The sequence below is a fragment of the Festucalex cinctus genome, chromosome 4 (assembly GCF_051991245.1).
Source record: "Festucalex cinctus isolate MCC-2025b chromosome 4, RoL_Fcin_1.0, whole genome shotgun sequence".
Classification (NCBI taxonomy): Eukaryota; Metazoa; Chordata; class Actinopteri; order Syngnathiformes; family Syngnathidae; genus Festucalex; species Festucalex cinctus.
In genome coordinates, this window is record NC_135414.1 from 24,669,690 (window position 1) to 24,694,058 (window position 24,369).

Sequence of the window (24,369 nt, forward strand, 5' to 3'; positions counted from 1 at the left end):
CGGCAGCAAGCAGCTCTTTTTTTTTTTTTTTTTTTTTTTTTCCCTTCCTTCTCGTCTCTTCTCTGTGGTCAAAAGGACAGCGAGCATCCACTTTCAAGGGGTCGAGGCAAAATGGCTGCTGAGTTGATACAACAGGAGCAACAACAGTCAGTTTTAGGTTATTATTATTATTATTTTTATTTATTTATTTTTTTAGTATTTTTATTTATGGCGGGAATACAAAAAAAAATCGAAATAATTTATGACGTATTTTAATTTGTGCAATTCAAATCACACACGTACACGTAACTTGTGTATTCATCTTTTTTATTTCGATCAGTTAATATTCCCTTTACGAATCGCCCTCCTAAACAATAAATAATATAACAATAATTTAGTTCTTCTGTTTGTTCGAGGAGCTCAAACAAGCTTGTATTTTACAACACGAATATTTTTTTTTCTTTCCATATTGTTCATGCTCAGCGTTTAAGACAGAGTCCAACGTATAAAAAAAAAAAAAAAAAGAGATGACGTCGAGGAAACAAGAAAACACGTAAAGATCACAATGAAGGGTGACTGAAGTCCGAGAAGTGTTTCCAAAGTGTTCAAGTCTCATCATGGAGGTTTGCTTGTAAATCCAACATGGAAAGCCTCTGTACATCTTTCTTCATGCAACATCGCCAGTTGGTCGTCCATCTTCTCCTCCACGATTGGGAATCAAAAAAGAAGAAAAATCCTTTTTACTTTTTTTTTTTTTTTTTTTTTTTTTTTTGAATGGTCGATGTGATGAGCTGCTCACATGCAAGAGGGGGAATTAAGGAGGAGGATTTCATGCTGCAACATTTGCAGGGGCGGAGGTCACAGCTTTCACGTTTCCACCGGGCTCGGTACCATACTGTTGGGGGTATCCGGTAACTGCGAAGATAAGGATGTGACGTCACTTCCTGACGAGTTGCCCAGAGAGCCTGACTCGGAGAAAGACACCTGCAGACACAAACATTATTTTGTATTTCCACATTTTCTTGTTTATTTTTATTTATTTATTTATTACAATATTAAATTTAATTGTATTCATATATATTTTTTAAATGTAAAGCACATTTACTAATGTGCCTGGGGGGGGGGGGGGGCCGATTTGGCCCATTACATGATTTTATGTGGCCCGCAAAAGCAAATCATATGTGTTAACTTCCAGGACTCTTGTGAAAATATGTACAAAAATTTTAAATTGTCATGTGTAATAAATAATAACACTGAGATTCTGCAAGATTTTTTTTTTCAAAACTGATACGCCATAATTTGTTGTATGTTTTTGATTTGATTTTGAACCAATCTGATAGATAGTAGTGATGTAACGATATCCAAATGTCACAATACGATATTATCACGATTTGAAGCTCACGATATGATAATTATCAAGATATTGTGGGAAGGTTGGCGATATTTAAAAAAAGGTCACAATATTGTAAAAAGAATGAGCTCATACTAAAAAAACTAAAAAAACTTAAAAAAAACTATTGTGCTTTTGTACATTACATTGTTATGTTATTATTGTTATGTTTTATTATTGTGCTATTATTATTACATTATGTTGTTAATGCACGCACACATTGAGTTCCTCCACATAATGGCTTGCTTCACAGGCATATTGCGTTCCCCTTTATCTGACAATTAGTGTAGATTTTAAACATAGAAGGGCCAAAACATCCCTAATGAAAATTAAATTGCACTAAAAAAAAAACTAGCCATGAGAGGGTACTAGAACTGCACGAATGGAAATCAACCTGACCTTCTTTTTTTTTTTTTACAGATGTAGTTCTTTTAAATATTGTGAACATATTGTGGCAGTTTTAAGATCACGATTTCACGATATTGCGCTTATCGTTACATCCCTAATAGATAGAATACATAGATGGATAGATAGATAGATAGAGAGATAGATAGATAGATAGATAGATAGATAGATAGATAGATAGATAGATAGATAGATAGATAGATAGATAGATAGATAGATAGATAGATAGATAGATAGATGGATGGATGGATGGATGGATGGATGGATGGATGGATGTACCAGTTGTTGGAAGGCAGGCTGGTCGAGGTCGCTCTGCAGGGCGAACTCGCTGAGGGCCTTCCAAGGCGGCTGGTACGTCTGGACCTCCACGGGGTTTCCCTGCACCGTGCTCTCGTGCCGGATGGGACTGCCGGCCACCAGGGGCGTTCCCGTCAGGCCCTGCAGGTTCTGATGGCCCGTTCAGAAATCGGCGTCACTCGGATATGTTTTGACTTTTATGCCAAGATTGTGCCAAACTGCCACGTCAGGAGTGACGAGTCGATATCTGCATAAAGTGCCTTTGAGATGTCCAAGTATTCAAATATGTGAGCACGCTGACGGGGTGGACATTTTTTTTTTTAGCTCGTGTCAGCATTTGGGTGGAGCCTGACTTAGCAACATGATTTGGTTAGCGGGCTAACTATCAGATATCTTTCAAATTTGTGAAAGGTTTTATATCGATTGATATTTCACTGACAGAGAAGTTCTTAAAGGGCCGGCTCGCCTGTCATTGTGATGACAGGGTGGACAGCAGTTTGACTACATGCAAAATGTTATGATGATGAATTGTTTTGGACCGTAAAAAAAAAAAAAAACTTGATTGTGTGTCATTCAGCTACTCATTGCATTAACAGAGGAAACCAATTTGAAAATATTGACCATTAATTGTAGTCGTTTCTGAGCAAGTGTTTGTCCACTTCAAATAATCAGAATGTCTTTATTCTGCTCCACGTTGATGACGAGTGACAAGTGTGTGATCGAGATGAGGACAGCAAAGGCACTTGATGATATTGACTCAGAACACAGCAAAGCAACATATCGACGCAAACTTTTCACACAATTGGATGACATCAGCCGCAGTCTAAAGTGTGATGTGTTCAAATAATAATCGGCCAGTGACAATTGCTTTCAACACAACATGGCGGTTGATGTGAGTGTAAAAGCGTCACACTCCTGCCTGCTCACAGCATTCCGGGCTTCCTCCAACATGACTGAGAATGTCAATTCTTCAAAATATCAATTTTTTTTTTTTATAAGTGTGCACATTTTTGGGACACCTGGTACAGACCAGCGATAGAGCAAAATATGCAAAAACAAAACATGACAGGAGTGTGAAAGGAGCTTACTGGCCACAATATTAGGTACACCTACACGATTTAATGACATGCAGCCATTAATTTTCTATTGCCCTCCTCCTCAAGAGGGTGAAATCTTCCATTCTTTCCACCATCCAGAACTTTTCATATGCTGTTTTGTGTCCTTGTTAATTCCTGCACATATTAGCAACATTTAGCAAGACTATCTTATTGATGTCTTCACTCAGAAGCTAACATGCATGATTCTGGAATGTAGCTGGAAGCGGGATTTGAACCAGATCCTCAGAACTTTGAGGCAGATGTGCTAACCACTGCCACACCGTGCTAATACATAATCTAATAAAACATCCAATTCAAATACGAATGATTCGAACATTACAACTGTGAGGCATGCATGCTAACCATTATCCACCCTAACTAAATCGTGATTAATAATGATTGACGTCAGGTATTAATTGCAGCATGCAGTGCAAGCAGCTGTTTCTAATGTGTTGACTGCCTCACAATGAGAATAAGACAACATTCACAAACACAATATTCAACGTGACATCTCGAAAGTGAACATTACTACCAGTTTGCATCATGAGCGCAGTGGTGAGGAAAGTATATATGGCCTGATCCACATATAGCCCACTCCCTTTTTTAATCTCGTCAAAATTAATTAATTTAAAAAATATATATATTTTATATTATATTCTTTATATAAAATATATATTTTTTAAGTTCATTATTCTCTTTAAATAATTGGTTGATATATTTTAAATTTTAAAAAAAAGTATTACTAAAAATTTTATAAATAACAATTTACTAAATAATTGGTCAACTAATTTGAATGTAACAAATAATAAACAGCACAATATTATGTTCTTATTAAAAGTAAACTATTTGCGTTGACAAGCACATATTAACTGTTTTTTTTTTTTCTAATTCAATTTTACTTCATTTACAAATGAGGTGGCCCACATTGAAAATAAATCAATAAATGTGGCTCAAAGTTTGTCCATCGCTGAAATATTGTTAACAATACTTTGTAATAGTAATCAAATGCACACCATTTACTCAACCTAGTGTATTTTGTATGACATTACGGAACTAATAATTTTTTGTCTTTGTTTTTAGATTGATGTACTGCAACATGACTGAGTGTAGATTTATACTGTAAATGTAATATTGTATTATTGATTATTGAATTGTGTGGTTTGGCCTTTTTAACTAATGCATATTTTACATTTTATATTTGTACTGCAATGTTGCAGAAGAGCCCAACTGGCTATGAGAATTAGCATTAGCCCTCTACATGCATCACATCAGCTGCAAGCACTTCAATAAATACGTATTTTTGTAATATTACATTAGCTTTTTAAATAGTAATAATAAAATGCCCCCTAAATCCATGTTGGATATTTTTGGCCAAATAAGCATTTCATTCATTACACTCCATGCTCCTTGCATGCATTGCAATTTAATGTGCAGAAAATATGCCAGAATATGATATGAGAATGTTTTGGGGGTTTTTTGCAGGAAATGTCTGATCTTAAGAAATCACTGCACCTTTACAGCTTTGAATATCATTATTCATGTTGTTTAGCCTGATATATTTGTCTATTTTTTTCTGTTTGTTTTGTTGCCCCACCCCGCTGTTTTCTTTAGTCTTAGCGTTGTTTATATCTGCACGCCTTGATTGAGAGCAAAGCCAACAAAAGACATGAGCATGCAAAGAATGAAGCGTTCAGGAAGAAGTAAAAGGAATCGTGTTGGACTTACGAAGATGCTTACAGTCTTATCACTGTGCTGCTGCTGCTGGAGGTGCTTGATGAGCAGCGACTTCTTCTTGTCCTTGCAGCGCTTGTTCTGGAACCACACGCGGATGACCCTGGGGCTCAGGCCGGTCATCTCCACCAGCTGCTCCTTCATGAGCGCGTCGGGCCGCGGGTTGGCGTTGTAGCACGTCCGCAGCGTGTGCAGCTGCTTCTCGTTCAGCACCGTCCGCACCCGCGTCGTCTTCTCCGACTGCTTGTGCACGTGGTTGCGATGCGGGGCCTGCCGCACCGTCACCGGCTCTGCGGCGGAGGAGGAGGAAAGCCGCGGGTCCGTTAAAGGCTCCGGTGAAGCTTTTGTGAAACTGGCGCAAGGCCGGAAAAACTGGATTCGAACCTCCGACGTCAAGCGGATGTGCTAATCACCAGCGCACCGAGCCGCAGCGTGAAAATCGCTACATGAACATTTTACAGATCATTGTTTATATTTCTGATCTAAAACAGACCCTTACGCACGCGCATTAAGCATTAAAAAAAATTGTACAACTTCACAACAGTCGCTATAGAAATGTAACACTATTTTTAAGTAAAAAAAAAAAAAAGCAATTTGCCATGGTTTATGTTATGTTTATGATCTAACCCTATTTTGAATGTATATTTAAAAAAAAAAAAAAAAAGCAATTTGCCATGTTTCATGTTATGTTTATGATCTAACCTTATTTTGAATGTTTAAAAAAAAAAGGAAAGAACGTCAGCATGGTTTCATTTTTCGTGAGTAAAAACTGTTGAAGTTGACAGCTTTCACACAAACGTGCACTCTCGCGCGCGCGCGCACACGCGTAATAGCAGCTTATTCAGATAATGACAGCGGTTCGCCTTAATGGGATCAATTATGACAATTTAGCCGGCACTCCAACACAAGCTGACAAACGGCACGATTGATTTCTAAAGTTTATCTTACCGTTTTTGACAATTTGTGATATGTCAATTTTTACGTTTTAGGGTTTTGTTTTTTTCAACAAAATTTTACCTTAAAAAATAAGTGGCCATTTTTTTTTCTTTTTTTTTTACCTAAACAAAAATTAAACAACAAGAAGCCTACAATATAAAAAAGGGATTAGTCATATCACAATAAATAAAAACAATAAAAAATGATGCCGAATACTGTACTCCTGTTATTTATTTTAAAATATATCTATTTTCAATAATACGTGTTGTTTTTATTTAAATGTTTATATATATATATATATATATCAGATTTTCAGATTTTTTTTTCCCTGTTTTTCACTGCGATCACTAAAAATAAAAATCATAACTTAAAGACATTAAATCAAGATTCATATACAGCACGTGCAACCTCGCACTATGTTAACTATTATATTATTAAAGTCATATTACTGGATCTATTCATTTTTGTAATTTACATAAACGGTTTGCATTCATCTCAATATTATTTACTATTTCTTTTTCAAACATGTTGAGGTTTTCCTATTGTAACACGAGGCCTTTTTGTGACAATAATACTACCACTCTCTTTAGGATTATGATTAATATGTTATAATTTTTTTAGTAACATTTTTAAAACATATTTATAGCGATTAAAAAGTGACAAGAAGTCCGTACATTGAAACATGCCTACTAAATAAAATATAAGTGCACATATGACTTCATAATAATAATAATAATAATTTTAAAAAAATAATGCCAAAGGTCTAAAAATAAAAAAATAAAATAAATAGTCCTGTTGCTCGAGCGTTTTCGGACCTGCCAGGTGCATGGCTCTGTTAGAGTGCATGTTGTGTCCGGGGCTGACGGGGCTTCCGGCGGAGCTTCTGTCCAGCAGCAGGCTGTGGTCGGCCCGGCACAGGAGCTCGTCGTCCCGCAGAGAGAACTCGTCGCCGGGCAGCAGCTGGCGGCTGCACACCGAGCATCGGAAGCACTCGATGTGGTAAACGTTGTCGCGGGCCCTCATCACCAGGTCGCTGCTGCTGAAGCCCAGGTTGCACTTGGCGCACTTGATGCCGAACAACCTGCGGGCCGGGAGGGGAAACATCAACAAACAAATATATTTGAACCGATTTTGGACGCGTTTTTTTGGGCCTCTGTAGGCGCGTTACCTGACGTAGTCTCTCTTGCAGTAGGTCTTGCCGTCCCGCACGAAGCAAGTGCAGCTCTCGTCCAGGTACTGGCTGCATTCGGCGCACTTGAGGCAGGCTGCGTGCCACTCGAGGTCCGGGGAGACTCTCAGGATGTACTGGTCATGGATCTGGCTTCCGCATCCCACACACATGGCGAATCCTGGCTTCTCTGCACACCGCACAATAGCACCAAAGTCATTTAGAAAGTCGATTTAACCGACAATGCAACATATGGTGACTGCAATCAAACATTGTTACAAAAATGCGTGATTCCATCAAATCAAGTCTCGCCCTTATACTTACTTTTGGAATGATCCCCCATATCACCCAAGAAAGAAGAGCTGAAAATAATATCCACCATACAGGAAGGAGGAAGGGGCGAGCTGGAAGTGCACAAAAAAAGATGAAGTGAGTGAGAGGTTGCCTCCCTCACAACTTGGGACAAACCCCGACTGACTGCAGGGCAGGCGCGACGTCCAGGAGGAGGAGGAGTGAGGAAGACCAAGAGGAGGAGGGAGGGAGGGGGGACCGGTGAAGAGGCTGCAGGGTCCCACGCGCTGCAGCTGTGACGTCACCGCGTCCGAGCACGACCCTCCAATCCCTTTTCCTTGTGACCAAAACAATACACATTAATAGGTGATTATTATTATTATTATTATTAGTAGTAGTAGTAGTATTAGACTATTATTACAAAATGGCCATTATTTATTTGATATTATTAAATTACTATGTATAATATCAATATTGTTGTCTTTATAATTTAATATAAGCCATTTTATCTATCTATCTATCTATCTATCTGATATAATTAAACAATACGTTTATTATTGTGGTTATAGCACTACTATAGCAGCCGAGGCATCAATGTTTACTAACAACCAGCTCAAAATGATGAAATACAATTGTAAGAAAGAAAGAAAGAAAGAAAGAAAGAAAGAAAGAAAGAAAGAAAGAAAGAAAGAAAGAAAGAAAGAAAGAAAAAGAAAGAAAGAAAGAAAAGAGGCACGTTGGTTCCTGACTGGTTTAAATAGTAAGACGACACACAACTCATCTGCACAAGAAGGACATCTAGCGTTCATATGTTGCAACTTCACTTTATTGGGTTTTTCTCGTCAGTCGACACTGACATCATCAGGCTGGCAAATGATGTTACATGCTCTTGAGTCAATGTTAACAGATGCAAATACAACTTATTGGCTGCAGTTCTACTGAGTAATGGTTATTTACAAAATGTAAATATGTCTAATCAAATACATTTTGTCAATTTGTTTACTTGAAAGGAATCCAAAACGTGATTACAAAATAGTAGTGTGCCAATATACTATCTTTATTTTTAACTTTACTTCTGGCTGCACACTTCAGTCAATGTGGATGTTTTTTTTTTCCCCTCCCCCCAATCAGATTTCTGCTTCTACATGTTGCCATGTCAGCCTAATCTGCAAGCTGTTCAGAATCAGTGCTGGCCGGTGTAACTTGAACTGTAATGGCACTGTTCTTTCCAGTCATTGCACAGAAATATATGCAACATGAATATTACAAAAGTTAACAAAACATAAATCAATTGAATTGTGTGTCTTAATAATGCATTCCTATAAGGGAGTTGTACTTTCAGGAGTAATCAGATGCATTTCAGGCAAATTGAATTGCACATTATTGTGAGTTGTAATGTGTTTAAGTGAAGTCACGTACTGTCAGCTCACATTTCTCTAATGGCCTTTCGATTCAATTTGCATGCATTCAACTGACTCCATCTTATTTAATTGCAATTCAATGGAATAACTGCGGCTGACAGTTTTCCCTTTGATTTGATTTGATTATTATTACAAAAATCGTGATAGGAATTGAAAGTTAAGATCATTCGTCACGCTCTCATTTGTTTGCATATTGTTGTGAATAAAGTGTCTTCTATTCATTAAAAACAAATGTTTGTTTTCACAGTTTTGCCTCTATTTCAGTTTGAAGTATCACAAATATGTGACAAAATAGAATCGAAATAGAAAATAAACCAAAAAGAAAAAGCAGTATCACAAATATGCAAATGAAATGCAAATGATGGCATGTCGATGTAAACCGCTTCTACTGGTGTTTAGCTGATCATTTGAATCAGGTGTGATGGAGGAGGGAAACATCGAAAAACATGCCGGGAGTTCTTGACACCTGTTTGTAGTTCTTTGATTAAGAATGTCACACAAAGGGTCACATGACTGTCTGTGACCTGTTAATGGCGGACCGAACACGTCGTTCAAGAGCTTTTTGCTGCCCAAATCACATGACAAAGCTCCCAAAAGAATGTCGAATCAAGCTTTGACGGGGCCATTAACGTCATCAAATATGCATGCAACACTCACAGCATCCACTTAAACTTTGGCAACGGACTCATGTCTGGACTTGTGTTTGTGGGTGTGTCTCCCTGGCCACTTGACGGAATTTCCTGCAGTGCCACATTCGCTTCAATGTTTTACATTGGGATGGCACTCTGCCTTCATTGTATTGCCAGACACGTTAGTTATTCACAGTGCTTATCATTTTTCTCCATTTAAAAAAAAAAAAATGTACATCTTAATTTACATAATAATTTCATTTCGTTTCGGGTTTTTTTGTTTTTGTTTTTAAGTTTTTTGTTTTGTTTTGTTTTTTTGTAAACCACATATTGAAATTCAGGGGGTCCAATCTGGCCGGACCACTTAAATGACATTCTGAAAAAAAACACTCGTTGTTAAAAAGATACTTCACTTATTTAGCCCATTATAGCAATTAAAAGTTATTTTGTCTATAATTAATTTGACACTTTAATTATTTTTCATGTACAATTAGTACCTTTAAAAACACATTTTGCAACTTGCTGTCGACTGAAAATGACATCACAAGGGCTCAGGTAACCAATCACAGCTCACCTGCTTTCTAGGTCTGGTCATGTGACATTCACAAGCTGAGCTGTGATTGGTTACCTGAACCCTCGTGATGTCATTTTCAGTCGACAGCAAGTTGCAAAATGTGTTTTTAAAGGTACGTACTAATTGTACATGAAAAATAATGAAAATATCAAATTTATGTAGGCAAAATATTAAAGTTTGACTGCCAAAAATGGCTAAATAAGTATCTCTTTAAGAAATTCTGATTACCCTCAGTAATAATAAATGTGAATATTTTCAGGATATATGTGTAATTATTTGCACCAAAATAATTAAATATTTTGATCTGTCGCTACTTATATCAATTTGAGTGAAAGAGACCCATGAATTTAAAATGAATTTGACACCCCTAATCTACATGCTGGTCTCTTAACAAATACAGATACATAAAAACATCCAGTGGTGCCCTGACTTCCAAGTTCAATGTGGTCCATGCCCATGCTTGTAACTCAAAAACACTTATCTCAAATCTCAAATGATCTTTTCCCATTGATGTGAATGGAAAAAAACATTAATCTGTTCTTAAATAAAAAGTAACTTAAAAAAAAAAAAAAAAAAAAAGTAAATTTACAAAATTGTACTTAACATTCACTCCCAGCCATTTTCACAGGAGCAATCCCGTTCGCTCCCGGCTGTTTTACTGGATTTTGACTGATTTTGCAAGGCCCACAGAATATTGTGTTCAATTGCTATAAAAGCATGGAACCTATCAAAAGAAAGATTAAAGTCTCTTCTTTCATCAGAAAAAAAGTATGTTTCTATCTGTTTCCGTTATGCAGCAATTAGCATTAGAAGAGAGCTAAGTTAATCAGTTTTCACAAATCTATTCAAAATTGTAAGTAATTGAGCTTTTTTCTACATGGCCCTGGTTGATCTCCTTTGCTCTGCTGCCACCTACTGGCCGTTTGTGTAATAACTACCATTTCTGCAACCGTTCTTTGCAGTTGAGAGGCTGCATCAAAGCCTTTTGTATGCTTTAGCATAAAAAAATAAATAAAAGAAACGTATAAATACGTCTTTGGGACACTTAGAACATTAAAAAACGTATTTACACGTTATTGGGAGCAAATGAGTTTATAAAAACATAATCAATTTGAATGTCAAACAGTTAATGCATCATGATAGTTTCATGGGCATTGTGCTGCTCATTGTGTGCCTCTAGGGGGTAGTATAATATGAAAGAGAAGAAGACCATCGCGACTAAGCTGCTTTTCACCGAGCACAAAGAATACACGGTGTGTTTCTGCAACCAACGCTAGTTTTATTAGCCCATCTATGTTCTGCACTGTGTGTTAACATCAAGCTTGCGGCCTTTTGTCAGAGTTATACGGTGTTTGGTCAGATGTTTGTGTTCTTTTGGAACGGGGAAACCCACAGAAGCGCTGGGAGAACATGCCTACTGCACACAGGACAACCTGAGCAGCATTTCAAACCCGAAACCACTCGACTGTGAGGCACTTACGATAACCACTAAACCACCGTGCTTCCATCTTAGGTTTCTCTGTAATTTAGATGCTTTAAATGATTCATTAGAACAAAAAAAAATTGTACTTTGTGTCTGATTTTAACGATCCATCAGCTCCAAATGGAATTAACGCAAGCAATCAGAAGTGTTGAAATATGTAAACACCCATCATCAACGATTTGAAACGAAATACGTCATTATCGCTATTTATTGTATGTGGAAAAGAATTCCTCATGCGGTCCAGGCCCTTGTGAGGGGGAGAAGCATGTTGCAGATTTATAATTTATCACGCGTGCGGAGTTAATGCAGCATTCACACGATGATTAGGATTAATTTTTGATTGGCGCCTCAGGGCGGCGCGGCATTGTGGAGGCGGCCATTATTACCTTATTAGTGTAACTGTCAGGCGCCGGCTTGAGTTTACAAATGTCTTGTAGGGCCGCCACATCGGCTTGTTGATTGTGGGCATCTCCAACAAGAGGCTGTGTCACTTCGATGAGGCCGATGCACCCAAGTCACAACAACGTCGTCAGTCAGCACTTCTCAGCACTCAGTTGGCACTTTCATATGACGTCGCTCCCATGGTGGTTTTTATTTAATTAACTCATTAGCTCCCAAAAACGTATAAATACGTCATATTTTAAATGTTTTAAGTGTCCCAAAGACGTATTTATAATTTTTTTGTTTTTTTATGCCAGAGCATAGAGAAGGCTTTTATGCAGTCTCTCTACTGTAGAAAATGGTTGAGTGGCAGCAGAGTATAAGAGATCAACCAGGCCATGTTAAAACTCCCACAGTTTTCCCACAGTTCTAAGCAGAATTGTGAAAAACGAAACTTAGCCATGTTCTATTGCTAATTGCTGCACAGTGGAAACGGATAGGAATATACTTTTTTTATCTGATAATAGAAGAGACTCTAATCTCTCTATTGGTATGTTCCATATTTTTATAGCTATGGAACATAATATTTCACGGGCTTTGAAAAATTAGTCAAAATCCAGGAAAACACTTAAGTGAAAATGGTTGGGAGTGAATGAGTTAATATTGCGCACAAGTAATACACATTTAAAAGGAAAAAAAAAAAAAACTAAAAATAATACTGAAACTAAAAGTAAACTAAAACTAAGCATTTATTAAATAACTAAAACTATTTAAAAGTAACAAAACCACCCTGAAAACGAATTAAAATTAACTAAAAAAAAAAAAAAAAAAAATAGAAAAACAAAAACTAAAATCTAAATAAAAACTAACTAAAATGAAAAATTCAAAAATTTTAATAACGCTGGATTGGGCACCAAATTTTTAAAGCCAAAAAATGTTTTGCTTTTTTGGGGCACCTCCACATTTGTGAGGTGCAATTTCATTTTGAGCCATGTTGCAAAATAGAAATCTATCCATCATTCATCCATCCATGCTAGTTGGGTCTCTGAATTAGGAAATGAAACAAACAAATCAAACACTAGTGTGCATGCACCACAAAGATGCTTTCATGAAAATACTCACTTGTTTTTTGTTTTTTTTGGATGTCTCTTTGGGTGGCATGCACTGATGATGTTCTCACACCTGAGAGGAGGCACGCTTGTGTGAAAGAAGACGTCTTAGCATCACTTTGGGGTATTTTATTAACAAGACAGCAGGTGCACGACGGATTTTCTCCCTACTCCAGCTGTGTGCCCAAATATGTGTGTGAGTGAGTGTGTGTGTGCGTGGAGAAAATGGCAAGCAGCCACAGCTTCTGGGAAAACTGTCCAAGCTTGGCAAATTGAGCGACCCCACCACAACAAATATCGGCCGCCCACTGCCACCCCCCCCCCCCCCCCAAAAAAAAAGCTGCAGTTTGTATTCTGCAGGCCGAGTGAAGTGCAGTTCCTTTTTCGTGCGTGTGTGTTTGTGCGTCCCTTTGGATTGACAGTGGCTTTCATAGCGTATTATCCGGCCCGGCTTTTAACTCCAGCAGAACTGTGTTCACAAATTGATGCTCTGCTCCAGTGGGGCTGTAGCCGCAACATTAAATTGTACTGAAATATTCATATGTGAGTGCATTTAGCTGAGAGCAATTGCTGTGCGACTCCCCAGAGGCCGCATGGAAATGTTGCCGGCTACCCCCCCCCCCCCCCCCCCCCCCACACACACACACACACACACACACACCCACACCCACACACACACGGCACCCAAAGACCGACCCGGGACACTGTGATTGAGCCCGGGGCCGAGGCAAGTGAAGCTGAGCACAAATTTGGAATTGTGTCGCAAAGTCGTAGACCAACTGAGTACAAATATGTCAGGAGTGCTCGAGAGAAAACGTTGCATTTGGAAAACCTGGGAAATTAGGCCATTTATTGGAACTCGGAGCAGTGCAATTGAATGCTCTACTATCATGTTTTTACACCAAAGGACATCATGCAAAGAGAATTCCTCTTTAAGAAAAGGATGCGCTATAACCACTTTTTTTCCCAGTCCGATACCGATTACGAGTACTCAACTCTTGAGTAGTCACAGATACCGATACCAAGCACCAATACTACTAGTACAGTTGTTCTCATAAGCATAATTGTATGTTTGATACATAAAAAAAAACAATAATTAGAGATAATTTTAAAGAAAGACATAAATCTCAATACAGCATTTTCCTTACAATTCCATTTAAATTAATGGCAATTTTCTTTTCTTCTCATTTCTAGTTCCTGATTGTATCGACCTGATACCCAGAGGCATGGTTTGCCATTAGGCAAGGCAGGCAATTGCTTGGGGCCCCTTACCCAGCAGGGGCCCCCAGAGGGCCAAACAGATGTGACACAAACCGCATATCATTCACATTAGCAGTGCAGCAATGACAATTGACTGTCTCAAATTCCCTGAGTCAGGTGTTTTGTTTTTGTTTTTATTAAAAAAAACAAAAAAAAACAATCATGTATATAGTAAGGCTGATTATTTTTATTTTTTTGTAAATGATCAAGAATAGCAGTAAAACTTTTTTTTTTAAACAATGTTTAGTACGTTAAAACGGCCATTTTATAGTAAAGCTTTTACCCGAGCTGCCATTAAAGTGCAAAGTGAAATTAATGGCAATAGGTTGAAAAAATGGAAACAACTTACCATTTGATGATGCATGAAAGTGGCATGGCTTAAGAAAGAAAGAAAGAAAGAAAGAAAGAGAAAGAAAGAAAGAGAAAGAAAGAAAGAGAAATGTGTACTCACCGTCAGAAACGTGCAGTTGGAGGTGAGTCTCTTCTTATTAGTACAAAACAGCTTTTTTTCTCTGTACACAAACAATTTGTTTATTATTGATGTCTCCATATTGTGAGCCTAAATTGTGTTGGCGCTAGTTTCACTTCTAACATTTCCACTGTGTTTATTTCAGTACATTTATGAATATCAGTGGCTTCAAATGAAATGACACTTTGCAGCAGCAGGGGGAGCCAGAGAGCAACCCGCCCAATTTTTTCCTCACTTCCGCATGTAGGCCTCATTCAATTCCTTCGACACGTCTTCCAAACATGCTCATTGTCTATTCATGTAAGTAAACGTGTTGATCGGATATGAATATGTAGATCATCTCAGATAGAAGAAATACACAATCCAACGGACGACGTCTATTTCCCTAAAGAGTCTCAAGTGCTTTTTACTCCAAAATGTTTGCTAAATTAGCTGCTGTGACGCTAGCCAAGCGTAAAGTACACGCTTACATGTTGGATCGCTGAATTAATGTTGTGGAGATCATTAATTGAGCTCTCAGGAGTCCCGCAGGAGGGCGTGTTTGTGCTCGTGTTTATCACATGACCTACCACGTGCAACAACAACGTGTTGTTGTTTTTTTCCATCTCTATTTATTTGGACTCAAACGCGACTTGATTTGACACCTTCTGTAAAATTATTCAATTAACATTATGATATGCTCAATTTCTACAAGCCAATTGAATAATTAATAGTATATTCTTCAAGGGATGGTCACTCACTATTTTCAGCTTTTCTTCCTATCACTGACCCACTTTTTAACCTAAGAGCCACATCGCAAGTATCCAGAAAAAATAAAAACAGTGCTGTCGCCATGACAACCGTCTCCTGAGTGGATTCCTCGCACACTTGTTGGGAGCAGGCGTGCACTTAAGAAAAATGTCTGCAAAAGGACAACCTGAGAAGCTTTTTAAAGCGCCATGTATAATTCAGCTGTATTTTTTTTTTCTACCCTCCATCTTCGACGTGTGTATGTGTGAGACGTGTTCTCAATCTGTCACTCCGTTTGTTCTCAATGAGACTTTAGATTTTTTTTTTTTCGCTCCCTGTCTCAAATGCACACACCCAGCTGTTTAGCTAAAATCACCACCGCGCACTCACATCCCAATCACATAATGGGAATGTTTATGTTCATACGCACACAACACTTGTGCTCAACTGGAGACTTTTCAGTAACTGGAGTGCGAATTGTACTGTTTTACACTCAAGTGCGGTTGCCTTATTTGGCTACAAAAAGGAGACAAAATATTACTACTTGATTTGGACCTCTATGTAAACCAACAAGTGCTTAAAAAAAATAGAACTAATTTGCGAGGAAAATAATTTAATTTGATTATTTTTTTTAAAAGTGTAATAAAAGCTTTAAAAAGTGTTTTTGAGGCACAAAGTCTCAAATGAAATCTCTTGATGAGCTCCCATCACCTTTTTGTTTAATGAGAATGCAAAGAATGATCATGTAATGTTAATGCGGCTAAAGTGACTCCCCGTGTGCCATTATTAAAACATGTCAATAATGAAGCGCCTAATGGTCACTGTTTCATTTCTTAGCTTAGCATCGACGTGACAGCCAGCGGCACCCTCCTCGTCCCCGAAGCCATTTGAGCTCTTGGCGGCGTCGACCTGTCACAAGCGGACGTTCGCCCCTCATGTGTATTTGCAAATTTTCTCACTGAGACTTATTCAAGCGGGCCTTGGCCTGCGTGAGGCATCACAGGTCAGAGTTCAATGTTGTGAAGGACCTGACGAGGCGGCAGAGAGAGCGTGACGTCACGTTGTTAAGACAGTATGTTCTGTGGCTTAGGAACAGCTGTTTGAGCGTTTATTCTATATATAGAATAAAAAATAAATGCTCAAACTGTTTGTAAAGTCAATAAAGCCCAACTAGAAACACAAATAATTTCAAACCCTATTTTTTTTTTTTAAACCTTGCATGAGACTAGATTGAAATCATACTTTGGAACAGTAATCCCTGTTTGAACCTTGAAAAGTGTCTTAAAGCCCTACTTTGATACCCTAACCCTTATAAGCCAGGCTTGAAACCTTAAATTGACACCCCATCTTTGGCTTGAAGCCCCGCTTTCTAACTTTAAACCCTACTTTGCAACCCTAATCCTTTTTTTTTTTTTTAAACAACCCATTATTTGAACTCTAATTTGCAGCCATCATCCTGGATTGAAGCCTGAGTTTGAAACCCTACTCCTTGCTTAAAACCCTACTTTGAAACCCAAACTCTACTTTAAAACACTGACCAGAGTTTGAAACCAAATTTGAAACCCTAACCATGTCTCGGAGTCCAAACGTAAAACCATAGTGCGAGCTTGAAACCCTACCCTGTAATGTGAAAACACGTTTTTTTCTTAATTTAATGAAACCAGGTGTGAAACCCTATCTTGAAGACCTACTTTGGAACTCAAACCTGAGATTGTAACACTAATTTGAAACCCTTGAAGCCCCACTTTGACAACTAAGACGGTTAAAACCATATTTCAAAATCTAATCCTTGTTTAAAACAACCCAGGTTCAGAAAATCCAATATCTTGAAACCCTAATTTTAAACACCAAACTCTTGCAAAAGCCTGACTTTTAAACCCTAACCTCACTTTGAGATACCAACTCATTTCAAAACTCTAAACGCAAACCCTAACCCTGGCATTAAATCTTATTTTGAAACAGCTAACCCTGACTTGAAACCCTACTACTTTGATACCCTATAAAACCCTTAAATCAATAGCCCAGGCATGAAATCTGACACTGAAGCCCTATTTTGAAACCTTAACTATGGGTGTTTTCCCCAATTAGTTAATTGCATTTTCCACAATTTAAGTGTCCAATTAAGAGTTCTACCTTCTACCAGTCGGGATTCTTGTAAACACGACACACGCAGCAAATCACTCCAGCAGTTCCCCTTGTGGATTCATGATGGGAGGTGCTAATTGAGAAGATTCTTACTCACACAAGCACAATGAGTCGGCCAATTAGCGCTTGTTGTGACAGCTCCCCTCATCTGAAAATGAATAATTGATATTTGTTAAAAGTGCGTACAAATAGAGTTGCTGATGTTAATCAAGTATTATTAGTGAGCATCATGGTGACAATGAGCAAGGGAGATAAAGCAAAATTACAAATTTGATCGTGGGCTCCCTCTTCCTGTAATCTCTTTGAAATTGTACATACAATAAATAATAAAATAGTGCACAGAAATGTTGGCAGACCACTAAAATCGCTGATCGGGTGTTGCGATGGCACCAGAGATGCTGAAATTATTTATGGAAGTGTAGAAATTAAGCTATTCCTGGTAAATTCTTTACATCCTGTTTCTTATATATGTCGCATTCAGTACAGTATTTCCTTTCTTAAAAGATATTCGTTAAACTGAGAGCAGTTCAAGAAATACTGTTTTATTTTGCTATTTTCATCAATCACACTTTCATTCTGTCCCAAATATATCGAGTTCACAAAAGTGCAAACATTAAAGTGCAAAAGAATTTGCTCTCCATTCTAAAACAATCGTGATACTAACTTCACTTCACTCACTTCATTCAGAATCAGCCTCATTTAAAAACATACTTACTTTTCATTCCAATCAAACATTTCACCCAATTAACTTTTATCTATTTTTTTTTTTTATTCAACAAGAACAACAAAATGTGTACTGTATGTATAAATCTTGTCATGAAACATACGGATACAAAAGAGTCCTTTGTTAATGAATCCAGTCATGTACCCTGTTGTGTCTCTTCGAGGAAATAGAGAGCAAGGTGGATAAAAATTGATCACGCAAATAAAACAAACAAACAAAAAAAATGCGATTGAAAAAAAACTCTTTATACCTGTTGGAACTTCCAAGTTGGAGCAAGAGCGTCTTTGTTTGGAATACTGACCAATGAGGTTCACTGAAGTCTTCAACGGCCCCTTTGCTGGTTTTGATTGGTAGAAAGTTCTGTGCAGTTCAAAGTGACTATATTCCAGATGTCCAACGTGTTCAATTAGCACATTCCGGTCCACGAGGGATGGACACTGGACTAAAGGGAAAATTCAGCATCAAGTTAATACAATATTTCATGGGTTGGGAAATGTTCTGAACGTCCAAGTAGATGAATGCTGGCCGAAGGACTCTGCCTGGATGGAGGCCTTAGGATGTACTCACACTTGGCTAACTTGAACGAAGGCGAACTGCGCTTGAGCCCACTTGACTTGCACAGTAATATTATGGTGACCATCACAGTGCGCAATAGAAATGAACAGAATGGCTGCAAATCAGTTAATGTGATCGCCCCTCTCACCAGTTATTTGTCTAAAACGCCACCGCGCACAACACAAACAAACAGTTTACAAAACTTCTTGTGACTTTGTGCTTGTCACATCAGAGCGACTTGTTTGGCACAGTTGCATTGTCTTTGTCGGTGCGTCAAATAATAACTGGCATCTTACACAATCGAAATAAACAAAAAAGACTGAAAATAATCCACAATCAAAAACAATCTATGGCACACAATGTACACTATTAGTAAGAGATTGTTCCTCTCACCAGTTATTAATAAAAAATCTCCACCTTGCACAGTAGAAATAAATATAAAAACTCAAAGTAATCCATGAAGTTAAAAAAAACAAAAGGCCACAGCAGCTTGGTCACAAATGGGTACTAGCATCATAAAATTAACGTGATGGCTCATCTCAGCAGTTTTCCATGATAACGGGCAACTTGCACAATAGAAACAAACAGTCTATGGCACGCAATGCACACAGCATGTGATTAATTCAATTGCCCCTCTCACAAGTTATTCACGCTAACGCCCAATTGGATAGTGGGTGTGTTTTATTTTTTGATTGATTGTGCCAGCCGATTTCGAGCATTTTAACTCATCTTTCAAGGTAAACAGAATATTGTGTTCTGCCATCTGCTGGCCATAGGTAGTGGGTGTTTTTGATTTCACAACTCATTGACTCATTGATCGCTGCACCTAGACGTTGCACTGGCCATTGATTAAAAAAAAACAACAAAAAAAAAAAAAACTAGTTGACGTTATTTAACGCTTATGGCAGCATACATCGTGATTTCACTAAATGTCATTAATCGTTTTTGGCGGTCAAAGAGTTAATGTGCTCACCCCTCTCACCAGTCAATATAAATAATTGCCAGTTCGCACAACAGAAATAAATTGAATGGCTCAAAAATAACCCACAGTTAAAAAAAAAAAACAACAAAAAGGCACATGTACGTCTCATAAAATCCATGCTACTCTTTCTAGTTATTCCTGATAGAATCCAACTTGCACAATAAAAATATACAAAACAACTTGAACCTTCCATAAGGAATGTTTCAGTAATTTGTATCATGAAATGATGGCACTCTGGAACGGGCCAAAGCCTCGAACGCTTCGTTCCAGTAGCCTCGTGTGAGTACACCCTGAGTTGTTAATTCTTTCGACAGCAAACAAAGACTAAATCAGCCAAGTTGTTCCTCCCTGACAGCAAGACATCATTTTATGCCCATCGTTGAAGTCCACGTCGATGGGGGTTTGTTGTATTTGTTGTGCTCTACTGTATGTGGGCATCTCCTCCTCCTCTTCAAATCCATCATGGCGGACCAGCGAATGTTGTGAATCTTGTAAAAGCTGCTATGTGTCCGACATGTGGCCCAGAGGCGTGTCGGCCGGACCGAGAAGACGGTACTTCTCCTCCAGCGAGGGCTCGGCGGCGCCGCCCTGCAGGTGGATGAGCGGCTTGGTTTGCATCAGGACGCAACCCCGCCCGCCTCGGCCCCGCCTCTCCTGGTGGTTCATGCGGTTGAACACTTTTATTCTGTTGTCCAGCTCCGGGCTGGCCTTCTCGGAGCCGGTGGGACTGGGGAGCTTCAGGTTGACCGGATCCACCGTCAGTCCTTTCCGAGCGAGGCACGAGTCCTCGGAAAGGGACGAGAGGAGCTCCTGGACCACCGTGTTCTGGTCCTGGCCCGAGAAAGAAGGCGGGCAGCAGGGGTGGGAGCTGTAGTTGAGGTTGAGGTCGTGAGAGGGGTTGGACTGGATGTGATTGGTCGGGAGGTGGATGTCAATGGAGGCCGTTGTGACGACGCCACAAGTCCTGCCATCTTTAAAGGAGAAAGGTCAAGAGAACAACAATCACGTCTTGTTGACTTTGTTGCTGCCAGAGCTCCCCGTCCTTTCTCTGATGTGTGGGGCAGTAGGACCTGTCTCAGGTTACCAAGGAAACAGCACACTTATGGAGGACCAAAACTGCCAAAATTCAAAATAAATAAATGACTAAATAAATAAATAACTAAAAGTGAAAATAAAAATGAATATAAAAAAAATATAATTCAAAAATTTTATCAAAAAAATAAATATATATGGACATAAATCCATTTTTATTTTCACTTTTTGTCAATTATTTATTTTAGTCATTTATTTATTTAGTCATTTATTTATCTAGTCATTTATTTATGTAGTCATTTATTTATTTAGTCATTTATTTATTTTGAATTTTGGCAGTTTTGGTCCTCCATACACACTGAGCACTTTTCCCCAAATTCCATATTGTCCACAGCAATCAAACAAAAAAAATAAAATAAAATTCACCATTTCTAATTTGATTCAAACTTGCTGAAGAATTCCAACTTTTCCATGAGAAAGTTACCAAATTAATGAACAATTGAGGTCCAATTCATAATTTCTTGACTGAATAAAAGTATTCTACTAAAAATGTTCACGCTGCCTCAAAAGCAACACTGTCAGTCATTATAACTGATGTATCTTATTGTGAGATTCAATGGTGCTATTTGAAAGTTCAAGTTCTGTAAAAAAATAAATAAATAAAAAGTGTGGGTTGACTTACCACTGCTTGCTTCACTATAGTACTGACTGATATAGTTGTTCATATCATCACGTACAACTGGATCTGATGGAAAACAACAAAACAAGGAAGTATTAAGAACGATGTAGTTATTATTTGAAGTCACACCACTGTATTCTGATTTTGCATGGGTCATCATGGTCAATGTCCAATTATATATTTATATTAGGGGTGTGAATTGCCTAGTACCTGACGATTCGATTCGTATCACGATTCACAGGTCACGATTCGATTCGATACCGATTAATCCCGATACGAATTTATAAGTCGATTGTTGCGATTTTTTTTCATTCAAATTTAGAAAATACTAATCAGTAAGCTTGTAGAGTGTAAGATTTATATGAAAATGTATTATTTATTTATCTGAAATTTCAGTCTTATAGAGGTTGTAATCTGTTTCATGTTTGAACAGCATTAAAATAAAATATTAAGGCTTAATGTTCCGTTCATATAACATTCTTCCATGCTCAAGGTGTGAATCCTAACCCGAAGTCCGACGTTTTGTTGAATATTTTTCCATTAAAAATGGAAGCTTAAAAATCGATTCACACACACACACAAAAAAAAAAAAAAAAAAAGGCAATGATGATAAGACGTTGAATCGGTAAGACTACCGAATGAACAATTCTGAGCTCTTTAAAAAAAAACAAAAAAAAAACGATTTTTTTTAAATTGAATCGATTCGAGAATCGCGCGATGTAGTATCGCGATATATCGCCGAATCGATTTTTTAACACCCCTAATTTATATTACAAAATCTAATCTCCTTCCATTCTTCCTTCCTTTCTTTAGTCTTTCCTCTGGTCTCTTGAGGTCTCCTTAATTGGTTGCAATTTAGATGTTTCTGGGGTTGATGAAAGATTCTGGTTTGTAACTGGTTTGTGGGTCGTAAATGGTGTCTGGTTAGTCCTGGATTTCACTTTATTTCATCTTTGTTTTCTTTGATTCTTCCTCTGGTCTCCTGACAACTTCACGACTCTGGCGGGACTCTGGAGAATTTGGTTAAGGTGAAGGGTATGGGATTTTTAACAGGTTTCAGGTGGATTAATGAGCACAAACTCACACGCATGCACATATGCACACGCGCATATAAGCGCATACAGATTTTTTTTTATTTTTTTATTTTTCTAAAATCTAATGCAATCCAATAGAAAATGTACATTTTAATACTCTATGATCATCCTCTCTTTGTTTTTGAACGGACTCCAACAGCTCTTGATGTTGTATTCCAATGAGTGTCATGAACTAATTACAAAGGCAAAGAATTGGCTTAATTGGATCTAACACCCTTGCGGGTACTGATCCATTTCAGTGTAAACACTACAAACGAGTCCGAATGGAAGCTATCTGTAATGTTTACAAGGAAATATTGACCGAAATGTCTTGTGCCTCAGGCCACAGGTGCTCGAAAGGCGCACGCTCTGCTTGGCGCTGCATTAGCCGTAGAGTGCACCAGGTAATAGACCGGGCCCGTTTAGGCTGGGCTTGGCTTGACAAAAGTGGGTCCGCATGAGAGCTCTTTGTTGGGGGTGGGTGGGGTTTTTTTGGCGACGTGCGTGGTTGAATGGCGGTGATCTCGTGCTCGCTTGATTGGTCTTGAGCTCACTGTCTGCTGGCTGAGTGCGAAGCGCGAGTCGCTTGAGTGCAAGCCCCCGTCCCGCGGGACGCGCTGCTGCAGACTCTGATGGGTAATCTCATTTATTTTTCATTCTAAAATATTAATCCCTGGGCCACCCCCGGAGAGGAGGCATTGCACTCACTAAAACAAGACGGAGACAATCGCTGCGCAATTAATAACACATGAGTGATGGAGGTGAGGTGGGCGGGAGGGGGGGCGATTGGCTGTCCAGCATACATAAAAAGGCTCTCGGCTCTTTTTTAGTGAGACGGCCCGGTTATCAAGCTGTCACTTGTGTGCGGGAGAGGAGAGGTGACATGCTGGGTCCTTTTAGTGCAGCCGCACACTCGACTGTAGTTCAGAAACTCGATGTAGTGATGCTGCACCACTGGCCAAGTAAATACAATCAATCTGGATATAAACACAGAGTAAAAATATGTTGCAATGTTTTCCTATCAGTGTGAGATATGTACAGCATCAAAGACATGCACGGCAGTTTAATTGGGCGCTCCGAATTGTCCCGAGGTGTGCTTGTGAGTGTGAGTGGTTGTTTGTCTCTCTGTGCCCTGCAATTGGCTGGCAACCAGTTCAGGGTGTACCTCGCCTACTGCCCGAAGCCTGCTGGGATAGGCTCCACCACCCCCTCAACCATTGTAAGGAATAAGCGGTCAAGAAAATGGATGGATGGATGGATGGAATGCTTTCTTGTAATGTTTGTACGTGATTAGTTTTAGTATTAATTTTAGTTTTTTTTATGTAGTGTTTGTCAAAAAATAAATAATAATCATAAACAATTCTCATATGACCTTCTTTTTGTATATTAATACCGAAATGAATCCTGTACGTTTTAAATGTACTCCAAAAAGCTTGTGTATGACTAAGACGAAAACGAAGGACATTTTTTCTGGAATTCTAGTTTTAGTTAGTTTTATTAAACTAAGATGTTGTTTCAGTTAGTTTTCTTTCTTTTTTTTGTAAAGCATTTTCATTTTTATTTTATTTTGTTAATTAATTAAAATTGTTGTTTTAGTTAGTTTTTGTTGTTTGGATAGCATGCCAATTGCATTTTTGCTTATCTTATATGAAAGGAGAGAAAGAGAATGAAAGTGAAGAAGACTATCAATAGCTCTTTTCCACAAATGTATAAATCAATTTTGATAACAAAAAAAAAAGAAAAAAAAATGAAATGATAAAATCATTATTCAGAGAATCCCGGATTTCACTGAGTCCTGCAAATTATATCAACATCATTTTAACCTGTTCA

At 38.3% G+C, this 24,369-nt stretch overlaps 2 protein-coding genes across 6 annotated transcripts in view; both read right to left on the bottom strand.

Annotated features, from left to right (window-relative positions):
• Nucleotides 1–289: 289 nt before the first annotated feature.
• On the bottom strand, nucleotides 290–7,498 carry isl2b (ISL LIM homeobox 2b). 4 transcript variants are annotated; one of them, XR_013283285.1, is made up of 7 exons: nucleotides 7,328–7,498; nucleotides 7,004–7,193; nucleotides 6,651–6,916; nucleotides 4,894–5,189; nucleotides 2,054–2,221; nucleotides 779–963; nucleotides 290–675 (listed from the first exon to the last, which is right to left on the bottom strand). XR_013283285.1 is itself a non-coding variant. In XM_077519841.1 (6 exons), the coding sequence occupies exons 1-6, from the start codon at nucleotides 7,383–7,385 to the stop codon at nucleotides 847–849; spliced, it is 1,083 nt and encodes a 360-aa protein (XP_077375967.1). In that variant the 5' UTR covers nucleotides 7,386–7,498; the 3' UTR covers nucleotides 290–846. The 4 variants fall into 4 exon arrangements, 2 of the variants coding, with proteins under 2 accessions (XP_077375967.1, XP_077375966.1); XR_013283284.1 differs by having other exon boundaries at nucleotides 290–678; XM_077519841.1 differs by having other exon boundaries at nucleotides 290–963; nucleotides 4,906–5,189.
• Nucleotides 7,499–18,238: 10,740 nt separating this feature from the next.
• Nucleotides 18,239–24,369, bottom strand: part of LOC144017879 (transmembrane protein 266-like) — a 41,200-nt gene continuing 35,069 nt past the window's right edge. For both annotated transcript variants that reach the window (XM_077519843.1, XM_077519842.1), the window contains exons 10-11: nucleotides 21,470–21,532; nucleotides 18,239–20,726 (exon numbers count right to left, since the gene is read on the bottom strand). In XM_077519843.1, the coding sequence (XP_077375969.1) occupies nucleotides 20,257–20,726; nucleotides 21,470–21,532 (533 nt within the window). In that variant the 3' untranslated portion in view covers nucleotides 18,239–20,256. The remainder of the gene's footprint in view (nucleotides 20,727–21,469; nucleotides 21,533–24,369) is intronic.

What these genes read in the sequence shown, in the direction of transcription:
- isl2b (XM_077519840.1), bottom strand. Translation starts at nt 7,385, where the DNA reads ATGGTGGATATTATTTTCAGCTCTTCTTTCTTGGGTGATATGGGGGAT. An exon ending in CAGAGCCATGCACCTGGCAG is followed by an intron (nt 5,190 to 6,650) that starts GTCCGAAAACGC and finishes CCTCCGCCGCAG; the next exon opens with AGCCGGTGACGGTGCGGCAG. An exon ending in ATAAGACTGTAAGCATCTTC is followed by an intron (nt 2,222 to 4,893) that starts GTAAGTCCAACA and finishes ACGGGCCATCAG; the next exon opens with AACCTGCAGGGCCTGACGGG.